Source organism: Abramis brama (assembly GCF_963993115.1).
Source record: "Abramis brama genome assembly, chromosome: 23".
Classification (NCBI taxonomy): Eukaryota; Metazoa; Chordata; class Actinopteri; order Cypriniformes; family Leuciscidae; genus Abramis; species Abramis brama.
Window position 1 is genome coordinate 6,095,920 of NC_139985.1, and position 13,365 is coordinate 6,109,284.

Consider the following 13,365-nt stretch of genomic DNA (forward strand, 5'->3'; position numbering starts at 1 on the left):
GAGGTCAAGATGATGTCTACGAACACTCACCTCCTGTCTTTATCTTTCATTTTAATAATTCAAACTACATTTTTATTAGTTGGCTGTTGTAGATCAGTTAATTTCTGTATGGGACCATTGTGATGATGTCTATGCTATAAACAGATGTTTGTTCTTCCTCATTTCATGCTGAGGTTATACTGTATCTGGTCCTCCATTTTTTTTTTTTTTTTTGGATCTGTCAGACAACACGTTACTGTCTCTGTGGTGCTTGTTCATGCAAACAACCCAATGTTGTATGTATGTCTGTTGTTCTGACCTGCTGTTAAACAACTGTTTATCTTTCTTTGACACCACGCAAAATATAATAACGGTCATGCAAATATAGATTGAAATCACCATGGATAAACAGACATCATGCCTTTTTTTTATTGACCCTCCTTTGTTTTACCAGAGTCTATTCTGATCTTGTTAAATTACAAAAGTATGTGTTTAAAATACATTGCTGCCTGCTGTACATTTATCATGCAACAAATATCATGAGAAATGCCAGTTAGAGGTGGAAGTGGATGGAAAGCACTAAAGTGCCAATCAGACTGTTTTAAAGTGTTTAGTGCTTCTCTCCAGTTACACAGTTTTTTGTCTCAGTGTTTTTGTGGTTAAACATTAAATAAAAAAAGTTAAATGGCTATGCTTGTGTTTATTTTACTAATTAGTGACATTGATATCAATATTCTAAGAATTAAAATATACATATTAAACATTAATACACATGTATGACTGATTTAATACCACAATTAGCAATCGCAACATAAGAAAATGAGAATACGTTATACATACAATATACGTTATACGTTAACAATAAAATATACATATATGGGTTACAGCTGCATTCAACAGCATCTCACTGTCAGTTTACAGATATACAATTTGTTACCGTAAAACCCCCACAATTTTTCATAAATTCACCTCAAAAGAACGTCTGCATGAAACGTAATAATTGATATAACCAATAACATCCTAAAAACTCAACGTACGATTGGACTTTTATATTGCATCAACTCCGAGCTTTTATGCGTGTCTAGTAGCATTTCCGTTTCCGTTTCTCAAATGGACGTATATTGATAATCAAGGCCCAAGTTGATAATGTTCTCTTTCACATCAGAATCAGACATAAATGTTTAAAAAACGACATAATGCGATCATACAGCCGGGATCTGAGTGGCGGAATCGAGAATGTTCCTGTTTTGATAGAGAACAGCGTCCCCAAAGAGGCTTTTTCCAGCTTTCAGGTAATTAATGTTTTTACTCTCCTTACAGCATAGTCTTATATATATATATATATTGACATTGTCATCATTTTGCAGTCTAATAGTGGTTTCAAACAGCACGTAAGTTGATTTTAATGACGATATAGACCAGAGATTTACACGGCATGAACACTTTGTCACACCGCCACTAGATGCCAGCACTTTCCTATACTTTCACACTGATTTCCATAGTAAGTCTTAAAGGGATAGTTCACCTAAAAAATTAAAATGTTGTCATTACTTACTCACCTTCAAGTTGTTCAAAATCTGTATGAGTTTCTTTCTTCTGTTGAACACAAAAGAAGATATTTTGAAGAATGTTCTACCAACATTATGTTGGTAACCAGACAGTTAACGGCACCCATTGACTTGGGTAAGTTAGTAGAAAAAAAAAATACTTCGGAAGTTAAAGGGAGCGTTTTTCATCATACATTTTTGTGTTCAACAGACGAATGAAACTCATACAGGTTTGGAACAACATGAGGGTGAGTAAATGATGACAAAATTTTCATTTTTGGGTGAACTAGCTCTTTAATCTGAGTCAATCCTTTAGTATGTGCCAGAGAATGTACAAGGACCAGGCTGTGACCTTGACCCTAGTGCGGTGACCCTCCCCGGCTGCTCATGCCGAACCCGGTCCTGCCTGCCCGACAACTGCCCCTGCTTGAGGTTCGGCCAGACGTATGACAGCGAGGGACGTCTGAACCAACAGCAAGAGGACACTGGCTACAGCAGGCCTGTTTTCGAATGCAATGCCTTATGTGCCTGTGGCGACTCCTGCCATAATCGCGTCATTCAAAACGGTGTCGATGTTCGTCTGGGTGTTTTCAGCTCCGAGGACAGGGGTTTGGGGGTGGAGGCTCTAGAGCGCCTCCCTTGTGGCCGATTCGTATGCGAGTACGCCGGGGAAATAATCGGGCCTCATGAGGCCCGTCGCCGCCAGCTCTCCCAGACTCCTCTAGACATGAACTACATCATCGCTGTTCAAGAGCACAGCGGAGGGGACGGCGTCACCCAGACGTTCGTGGACCCCGTCGCTGTAGGGAATGTGGGGAGGTTCATCAACCACTCCTGCCAGCCCAACCTGCTCATGGTGCCCGTCCGAGTGCACTCGCTGCTGCCCAGACTCGCTCTGTTTGCCAATCGAGATATAGAAAGGCATGAAGAGCTGACTTTTGACTATGCAGGAGGACAGAACAGCAGCACAGACACGCTGACATGGGATAACACACCAAGCGGGACTCGCACAGGGCCTGATGGTGACAAAACACCACAGAGAAAAGTCTGTCGTTGTGGGGCTTCAAACTGCTCAGGATTTTTACCATTAGATTTGGCTGTTCTCCATTAAAAACAGTCTTTAGCTCCAACCTTGATCAAACTCTAATGCCAAGTAATCCAGAAGACCTTGTTTAGCTTGTTCAGGTGTTTGACTGGAACTAAACTTAAAAGTGGATCTCGAGGGCCAGAGTTGAAAACCCCTGATTTAGAAGTTAATTTAATGTTTAAAACTTGAAGTTATATTCAAATATTATTTTTATTTTGTAAAAGTGTTGAATTTGGGGGCAAATGCTTTCTGTGCTGATTAACATATGCATGAAAAAAGATTGATGTGTACTTGATTGTTAGAAAGACCTGTTTGGGTGTACATTTAGCAATAAATAAGGAAATTCTGAGACGCTTTATAAGAAGTTTCAGTTAGTTTGCATTATTTTAAGACACTTAATGATGAAAAAATGAAAAAATATTTTATAGCACTTGTTAATCTAAGTTCATGTTATTTTACTTGCTAATTTTAACATTTCAGGTTGTATAAATTTTTTTTTTTTTTTACATGTACATTAACCTAGATTAATAAATGCTGTAAAAAATGTGTTAATTGTTAGTTCTTGATCAATGTCATTATTGTAAAAACAAACTTAAATGAAAATTAGAAACATTGCCAAAATATGTAAGTTTAAGTTCTAAAATTACTTAAATGGAAATAAATAATTTAAAGCTAAATTATATATATATATAATAACAATGAAAAATTCACAAATCACCAAAAAAAAACTGAAAATGTAAAAAATAAAAGCTAATTAAAAATATTATTATAAATAAAATCATGACCATATCATCTAAAGCACTGACTAATGTTAACAAATGGAATGTTGAATGTCCCGAACTCTATCACTTTATCACAGCGGCATCGTGTGTTTTGTCTCCTTTAAGAGCAGTCTGGGTTTCTCATGGTATCCTTTAGGGTAATGAGCAATTAAAAAGGGCCCATGGGTGTTTTAATATAGTAACGGCTGTCACACACACGGGTGGGAGTGACCCACTTCACTCTGACGCCACCCTTAAATCTGCCCCACTCCAGCCTCACTTCCATCACCACCGCAATATTAATATCCACATCTGGGTTAATTAGCACAGAGACCAAAAACCAGAGCAAAGCGCAAGGCATTCTGGGTAGAAGCAGATAGATTCCATCTTTATCAGTGACACTTTACTCATCAAGTATGTTTGGTTACATCGCCATTGGTAGAAATCTCAGTCAATATGTTTCTGAAAACAAGCAAATGCTTTTTAATTTTTTTTTTATAAATATGTTATTATAAAAAAAGAGAAAGAGACTTAAATATGAATATTAATACAAATATATTTTTTTATTAATAATTAATACATTGCAAAAATGTGATAAATTCTATTTACACACACACACACACACACACACACACACACACACACATACATACATATTAGTAACAATGTAGGGTTAAAAAATTTGGGGTCAGACTCTTTTTATGAAAGAAATTAATACTTTTATCCAGCAAGGATGTATTAAATTGATAAAATGTATAATAATAGTGAAGTAAAATAATAATAGTATAGTATAATAGTATGATAAAATTATAATAATAGTAAAAAAAAAGTAAAGATTTATATTGTTAGAAAATATTTCTATTTTGATTAAATGCTGTTCTTTTTAACTTTTTTTTCATCAATGAATCCTAATCCTAATAAAAGTTTCACAGGTTATATTAAGCAAATATTAAGCAGCACAACTGTTTCCAACATTGATAATAACTTCGTATCAAATCAGCATATTAGAATGATTTCTCAAGAATCATGCGACACTGAAGACTGAAGTAATGGCTATTGAAATGCTAAATAAAAAATATATATTGCAAATTATTATCATCTGTTATGAACATTTAAGTCCCTTTCTCAGTGTATGATGCCCTAAACATGCAAAACATTTTCTCAAGGCTGTTAGCCAGTGTTTGTGATTGTGAGGATCAAATCTGAAACTCATATTGATGGACTTCTTCTCTGATTAATGAGGGACACACACACCGTGTCTAGCGGGTATAGCCCTGTGTTTATAGTTAATGAGTTGTGATTGTGTTTCCTTGCACTTCGATCCACTGATAATGTGAGGATTGTGGCAAACTCTCCGAATCCTGTTTGTGTCTCATGAGTCACTGGGTTTTGTGAGTGAGCCGATATTCCTGGGTCTCTATGGCAACGGGATGTGTGATATCGACTGGACGGCGCGTGTAGGCTGTAGTGTTTAGCAACCATTGGTGAAGAGTGAAATTCATAGTTCTCTGCTCCGTTAGCTACTGTCAGCTTTGCCACTTGATGTTGTATACCAAGTGTTTGACTAACAAGGGAGGATGTCATGGTGTTTTTTCATGATGAGGTCACATTTTAGAGAGAGAGAGAGAGAGAGAGAGAGAGAGAGAGAGAGAGAGAGCTGCACTGATTGCAACCTCCACACCAGTTTCACTTCCTTTAACCTCTGACCTCTGTGCTTATTTATTCTGTTTGTCAGATAAAAGAACAGTTGGGAAATAGAGAAAAAAATCAAATAGCTAAATGCTTATTTTTTATTATATCATTGTTGTTTGTTATTATTATTTTTTATTCTTATTATTATTTCAGAACATATTTTAACGTATTCATATTTGTTATTTATAATTAAAGATTCAAATTTTAAGTAATTTAATAGCATTAACAAATTATTTTTTCATGATTCATATTAACTATTAGCAATACTCATAATGTATAAAATACAATAATTATGTTTGATAAAAATAATATATTTCATAAAATATGAACAAAATTATAAAGATTTTATGCACACATACACACACACACATATATACACACATATATATACAGTGTATATGTATATATATATATATATATATATATATATATATATATATATATATATATATATATATATATATCACAATTACTCACATTAACATTGTGTATATACACACACACACACACACACACATACATACATATATATATACACACACATACATACAATTTTGTTAATATTTTTATTAATTATTATGGGTATATATCATTACTTGAATCTAACAACACATTTGTAAAAAAAAAAAAAAAAGTATAATATATTATAATCATATTATTGATTCATCAATATATAATGATGAATCAATAATTATTCATTGATTGATTGACAAAATGAATAAATATTGAAAGTTTTGACAGAGTTTAAAAATGTAATATATTGTGGTATGTAACTAAAAACGTATTTTACCTATTCTGGATATTAGTGAACTTGTGATCCAAAAAAAGATGCATTTATATTTATTGGCTGGCTTTTTTTTTTCTTTGGCTTGAGATCCTCTGGAGAAACTAGGGCAGTGTTTTATTAAACAAGTGTTCCCTCCAGACTCGGTTAATGTCCACACTGCTGTTGTGCAGTGCAGCCGAGTTTAAAACCGTGTTGACTTATATTTTATATAGAACATTATCAGGAGAGTTTCACTGCAACATGAGAGAAAAAGAGAAATATTCCAGTGGCCCAGATAAGGATGTGACTTTTACAGTGTTATAGTATAGCGTATACGCTATGTTCATAACATGGACAACACTGAGGCATCCTGGTGAAAAATCTTTGGGATTTAAAATGTCAAATATGACTATAATTTTCATATAAATTTGCACAAAAAATACATTTAGCCAACTCCCAGTAACTTATAAGAGTAGCTATATCATTTGATGAGTGAAAAATCAATAAAAATGCTTTTCAGCATCAGTTCTCCAGGGCAAAATGACGCATCCTCCACATGATGCACCAAGAAACACTTAAAGTGTGACTAAAAACTCTTTATAGTCTTATCGAAAGTCATCCCTTCATTATTATCAATTATATTCCCATCTTAAATGCCTTTTGTGCTTGGAGAGTGAGGCAAGATCATGCATACAGTCTGAACGAAACTTCATAAGCTTCTAATCAAGTATATTTTTTTTGTTAAAAGCAAATCAATCTGTGCTTCTTCCTGCTGTTCCTCCACTGTTCAGCGTTCTCTAATTCTTGGTTTGCAGAAGCGCATTGAGTCTAGTTTCTCTCATCAGTCACGCCTGTCCTCCACGCTGCCGTTAGTGACAGTCAAATTACACAGTGCTTAATAGTGACTTAATGAAGCTGCTCAGACCTGCTAATCGGCCATTATGAGACCCTCGGAGAGCCTGCCATCCGGAACGGAGAAAGAAAGTGACATTAAACTCAGCTGGTTGTAAGAGCTCACAGTGCAAGATTTGATGAGGGGAAAACGAGCAAATGCATTAATAGCGATGAGAATGATTTATTTCAAAAGGTTTCCATTGGATCTCTCTCTCTCTCTCTCTCTCTCTCTCTCAAGAGTCTGTTTGCACTGCATCCTCAGATATCATATCTCAGATGAGTACAAATTATTCATTTCCATAGTTACCACATAAGAGCGTGCAGAAATTAGATTATGAAAAGGCAGATGTCCATCTCTAGGATCACATTGTTTGTCAAGCATATGTTTATTCATTTTGTAGCATGTGAACTGATACATTGTGGTAGCCTATTTCTTATTGATTGCAAGTAATTTTGCATGTATACAGTAATTTGTATTATTCTTACCAGAGCCACACAAAATAATATGGCTTATCAATGAAAATACAGCCTCACAGAGCAATAAGCCACAAGACCCAATTAGAGTAATGCTGTAGCTCTTTTAATAAGACCTTTTCCTCTGAGAAAACCAAAGCCATTATCACTGTATAATTGTCTTTTATTTTTAGTGAGGAAGAACTTTGTCCTGTAGGGTGGAACAGGTTCATGTGCATCTGTCATCTACAGTAAGTGGTCATGTCATGTCAACAAGTCTGGCTGAAATTATAAGTCCCAGATGGTGTTGATCAAATCAACATCATCTGGCACCATTTCAGGCTTTTACATTCTGAAAGAGTTCTGAATCTCCAGATCAAACACAGGGAAAGAAGAAGCAGAAACAAGAGATAGAATCATCAAATGTTAAATTAGTCCAGTCATTTTATGAAAAAAGGTTGAACAAATTGCAACAGAAGCAAACTCAACTGATTTTGTATCCTCAATATGTCCTGAGTAAGGAAAAAAAAGTCCCGAAGAATCCCATTAGGGGAAAGTTTCGAAAAAGACCCAAATATAGCCTATTCATTCTTTTTCTTACGTGAATAGGATTTAAAAAAAAAAAAAGTTTTTTGAAATTGTTTGTTAACATGGACAAACGGTGCATAATCTAATTACGTATGTGCTAATTTGCATAAATACCACAACAGGTCTAAACATTGGGTATAGCCAGGTGAAAATGTCTTGTTGAATCTTGTTGACACATAACAGTAAAATACTTGATGTTAAGGTCTGAATGGATCCCATTACGGCTACCCATGAGCATTAATTAATTTTTAAGAGATGGGTTTGGGGCTGGGTCCATGGGACTGTTTCTGGGGGACGAGTCTGAGGGAAGAACACGAGACAATGGTAAGGAGAATGCAGAAGACAAGTAAAATAAAAAGTGAATCCCCAGAAACAGTCTCACGGACCCAGCCCCAAACCCCATCTCTGCAATAATAATTAATAAAGGCTGGTTTAAAGTCCTTCTTCCTGCCTCTATGTATTAATGCTCATGGGTAGCCTAAATGGGTTCCATTCAGACCTTAACATCAAGTATTTTACTGTTATATATGTGTCAACAAGATTAAACAAGACATTTTCACCTGGCTATGTTTAGACCTGTTGTGGTATTTATGCAAATTAGCACATACGTAATTAGATTATGCACCATTTGTCCATGTTAACAAACAATTTCAAAAAACTTGTAATACATTTTTTGTTTGTCTTGATGTAAGTAATCAACTCAGTAATTTTCATGGTGATATCTAAAGGTTAAAATTTTTACCCTATTCAAGTAAGAAAAAGAATGAATAGGCGTATGAATAGGCTATATTTGGGTCTTTTTTCAAACTTTCCCCTAATGGGATTCTTCTGGACTTTTTTTTCCTTACTCAGGACATAATGAGGATACAAAATCAGTTGAGTTTGCTTCTGTTGCAATTTTTTCAAGGTTGACCCCCATTTTGGCTTAAAATGACTGGACTAAATAGCATTTAAATCAAAACTGCCTAATGTTACTGAATGAAATGTCGACCCAGGACGGGCTATAGGACTGTAAAGCTTTGGGGGTGTTGATGGACTCAGTCTAATCCATCAATGTTTTGATCATCGTTCTGAATCCGATCCGGACACACGATTTTCTCAGCTTTTTGTTCAAAATGTTGCCAACTTAAATAAAAAGCTGGTGGGGAAAAAGCTGCTTAATATTTTTTTTGTGGAAACTGACCTTTTTTTTTCAGGATTCTTTGATGAATTGAAAGCAAAAAAAACATCCTTGCTGAATAAAAGTATTAATTTCTTTCTGAAAAATCTAAAATCTTTCTGATCCCAAATTTTGAACAGCAGTGAACTTCTGATTTATTTGTTCTTATTCTTAGCTGACGATCCTGTGAGACCTGAATGCAGACCAAGCTGTCCATTTAAGTCACCTGAAATTATATGTTTCAGGATTCAGTTCAAACAGTTCAAACAGCAACAGTGGCTATTCAGAAGAATATAATTCTCTTTAATGGTAAAGATACAGTGTCGACTAGTAGTTGAGGTAATTGTCAACCTTTAGTTTGATGGAAATAGACTGTGTATCTTATGTAAATAAGACTAAATCGAGACAAAGATTCAGATCAAGACTATAAAGTCAACATGAACTCAAAACTGACCCTTGATTCTTGAATATATTGTGAACTAACTATCTCAAATATATAAAAAAGGAATGTGTTTTAGTCCACTTTTCACCATCCGATCAATTCCCAATGGAAAACAATCACATCCCCCTAATTTCCTGAAAGTGCATCACATTACGGAGTAAATTGGTTCACGATTTACATTTCATGTTGATCCTAACCAAGATACCTAATGAGATCCAGACCAGAGCCATGATTACATATTTCGAGGCTTTAGATTAAGACCACTTTATATGCTTTCCTCCATTTTTTCAAAAGAAACAGATTTAAGCTGTATAACAAAACCATTTTCCAATAATTCATATACTGTTTGGTAGTAGGGTCAGTTTAAAAGGCAGTCTCGATGTTTGTCGTCCTCTAAGCTCATTATGAGCTTTAATTGCATCATCCACGACAAACAATGGCCGTTTCCTCCTCATTGGCTGGTTAATTTTATTTTTGCCTGGCAGCCAGCACTTAATTTACAGATCGTAAACTGGTCCAGGCTGTTCCTCCATGTTCTTTACAGACATTTTTGTTGACACGCATAAATAAAATCTCAAATATTTCTCCTATACAAAAATAAGATTAAAGGGATAGTTAACCCGAAAATGAAAATTCTGTCATTAATTACTCACCCTCATGTCGTTCCAAACCCATAAGACTTTCTCTCATCTTCGTTACACAAATTAAGATATTTTTGATGAATTCTGAGAGCTTTCTGTACTATCCATTGACAGCTACGCAACTACCACGTTGATGCTTCAAAAAGTTCATATAGAGATCGTAAAACTAATCCATATGAATTAAGCGGTTTAATACCAATTTTCTGAAGAGACTCGATCGCTTTATATGATGAACAGATTGAATTTAGGCTTTTATTTACATATAAACATTGATCAGCGAATGCAAACAGAAGCTCAACCGAACCTGCTTGACACTCGAGAACAAACCTCTTGCTGAAGCTCAAACGTGCTGCGTAACACGAGAATGAACCTCATTGGTTCTTGCTGAAGCTCAAACGTGCTGCGTAACACGAGAATGAACCTCATTGGTTCTTGCAGAAGCTCAAACGTGCTGCGTAACACGAGAATGAACCTCATTGGTTCTTGCTGAAGCTCAAACGTGCTGCGTTACACGAGAATGAACCTCATTGGTTCTTGCTGAAGCTCAAACGTGCTGCGTAACACGAGAATGAACCTCATTGGTTCTTGCTGAAGCTCAAACGTGCTGCGTAACACGAGAATGAACCTCATTGGTTCTTGCTGAAGCTCAAACGTGCTGCGTTACACGAGAATGAACCTCATTGGTTCTTGCTGAAGCTCAAACGTGCTGCGTAACACGAGAATGAACCTCATTGGTTCTTGCTGAAGCTCAAACGTGCTGCGTAACACGAGAATGAACCTCATTGGTTCTTGCAGAAGCTCAAACGTGCTGCGTAACACGAGAATGAACCTCATTGGTTCTTGCAGAAGCTCAAACGTGCTGCGTAACACGAGAATGAACCTCATTGGTTCTTGCTGAAGCTCAAACGTGCTGCGTAACACGAGAATGAACCTCATTGGTTCTTGCTGAAGCTCAAACGTGCTGCGTTACACGAGAATGAACCTCATTGGTTCTTGCTGAAGCTCAAACGTGCTGCGTAACACGAGAATGAACCTCATTGGTTCTTGCTGAAGCTCAAACGTGCTGCGTAACACGAGAATGAACCTCATTGGTTCTTGCTGAAGCTCAAACGTGCTGCGTAACACGAGAATGAACCTCATTGGTTCTTGCAGAAGCTCAAACGTGCTGCGTAACACGAGAATGAACCTCATTGGTTCTTGCTGAAGCTCAAACGTGCTGCGTAACACGAGAATGAACCTCATTGGTTCTTGCTGAAGCTCAAACGTGCTGCGTAACACGAGAATGAACCTCATTGGTTCTTGCTGAAGCTCAAACGTGCTGCGTTACACAAGAATGAACCTCATTGGTTCTTGCTGAAGCTCAAACGTGCTGCGTAACACGAGAATGAACCTCATTGGTTCTTGCTGAAGCTCAAACGTGCTGCGTAACACGAGAATGAACCTCATTGGTTCTTGCAGAAGCTCAAACGTGCTGCGTAACACGAGAATGAACCTCATTGGTTCTTGCAGAAGCTCAAACATGCTGCGTAACACGAGAATGAACCTCATTGGTTCTTGCTGAAGCTCAAACGTGCTGCGTAACACGAGAATGAACCTCATTGGTTCTTGCAGAAGCTCAAACGTGCTGCGTTACACAAGAATGAACCTCATGAGCTTCCGTTTACAGTAACTGATATGTGAGTCGATGAATGTTTATATGTGAATAAAAGCCTAAATTCAATCTGTTCATCATATAAAGCGATCAAGTCTCTTCAGAAAATGTGCACTGAACCACTCAATTTATATGGATTATTTTTACGATCTCTTTATGAACGTTTTGAAGCGTCAAAGTGTCAGTTATGTAGCTGTCAATGAAGGGACAGAAAGCTCTCAGATTTCATTTAAAAGATCTTCATTTGTGTTCGAAGATGGACAAAAGTCTCACGGGTTTGGAACGACGTGAGGGTGAATAAATGGACAATTTTCATTTTTGGGTGAACTATCCCTTTAAATGGACATGTTAGCTGAAGATTCGTGCTTCTCTGATTTTAATTTTCCCTGAGAAAAAACCCCCAGTAAACTCCAAAAAATAATCTCCAAAAAAGCAGCGGTTTTAGTTATTTTCACCTGAGCCTGTTTCGGCATGGCACAACCATTCAACAACAACCATTCATTACTTTACTTTTTTATTTATTTTTACTAACCCTACATTCTGAACAGCAGTGAATTTCTGATTCATTTACTCTTATTCTCTCTTAGCTGGAGATCCTCCGAGACCCAGACGAGACCCTCAGGACCCGAATGCAGACAAGCTGTCCATTCAAATCAACTGAAATGTGTTTCAGGATTCAGTTCAAACACTGAGCAACAGTGGCGATTCAGAGGAATATAATTCTCTTTAATGGTAAAGATAGCCTACCGTGTCGAGTGGTACTTGAGGTAATTGTCAACCTTTAGTATGATGGAAATAGACTGTCATCTTGACTGAGACGTTGGTCTGAAAGTTTCATCATCAAATCTATATGTGATCTTAAACACTAAATGACATCTGCCACATTTTATAGTGTCTCTACACAGATGATTGTTGTTTTTCTTGTGTTAACTGTTGCATTCATCAACAGATCAAAGGAACGAGCAGCTGTAGCTGCATATATTTCCATCTCAAAGGCTCGCTCGTTGCTCTCTTCCACTCCACACAAACACACACACACACGTGGAGAATAAGGTGAAAGCCCAACGCAAGATGCACAACTTTGTATGATAACAATGACTTGAGCCCACCCACACTCATGGCCCATCTTACTCATCCTGCTGTTCAGAACACAGCACATGATGAATGACAAGCACTAGAGCCTCTATTGTGTCTGTGTCTGTGTGTGTGTTGTCAGGAATAAACATCACTCTCAGGGACAGGGTGTGAGTGAGTGCACACTATAGGTTGCTAGGTGATCTACCTTTCTGTGAGTGATCTAGCTGTGCTGGGCAAGCAGAAAGCAATTTTGGGGATGGTGAAGAGTGCTGATTAAAAATCAGATCATATTCAAAGACTAGGGGTCGGTAAGATTTTTTATTTTGTAAGATTTTTATTTTATTTTATAAAAAAAACCCCAGTAATATTGTGAAATTACAATTTTACAATTTAAAATAACTTCTATTTGAATATATTTTAAAATGCAATTTATTCTTGTGAATTTTCAGCATCATTACTCCAGTCTTCAGTGTCACATGATCCTTCAGAAATCATTCTAATATGCTGATTTGCTGCTCAAGAAACATTTCTTATTATTATCAATGTTAAAAACAGTTGTGCTGCTTCATATTTTTGAGGAAACCGTGATTTTTTTTTTCTTAGGATTCTTTGATGAATAGAAAGTTCA

General features: G+C 36.4%; 2 protein-coding genes across 4 annotated transcripts in view; both read left to right on the plus strand.

The window, feature by feature from the left end:
- The window catches only part of brk1 (BRICK1 subunit of SCAR/WAVE actin nucleating complex), a 3,106-nt gene extending 2,438 nt beyond the window's left edge, over nt 1-668 (plus strand). The window contains exon 3 of the mRNA XM_084100549.1: nt 1-668. This exon is cut by the window's left edge and continues 48 nt beyond it. The gene's annotated coding sequence lies outside the window, so the exon portion shown is untranslated.
- A 400-nt stretch (nt 669-1,068) lies between these two features.
- Nucleotides 1,069-3,161, plus strand: setmar (SET domain and mariner transposase fusion gene). Of its 3 annotated transcripts, none has more exons than XM_084101538.1 (3): nt 1,081-1,271; nt 1,738-1,774; nt 1,843-3,155. In XM_084101538.1, the coding sequence occupies exons 2-3, from the start codon at nt 1,742-1,744 to the stop codon at nt 2,635-2,637; spliced, it is 828 nt and encodes a 275-aa protein (XP_083957664.1). In that variant the 5' UTR covers nt 1,081-1,271; nt 1,738-1,741; the 3' UTR covers nt 2,638-3,155. The 3 variants fall into 3 exon arrangements, with proteins under 3 accessions (XP_083957662.1, XP_083957664.1, XP_083957663.1); XM_084101537.1 differs by lacking the exon at nt 1,081-1,271 and adding an exon at nt 1,285-1,662; XM_084101536.1 differs by lacking the exon at nt 1,738-1,774 and having other exon boundaries at nt 1,069-1,271; nt 1,843-3,161.
- The last annotated feature ends 10,204 nt before the right edge of the window (nt 3,162-13,365 follow it).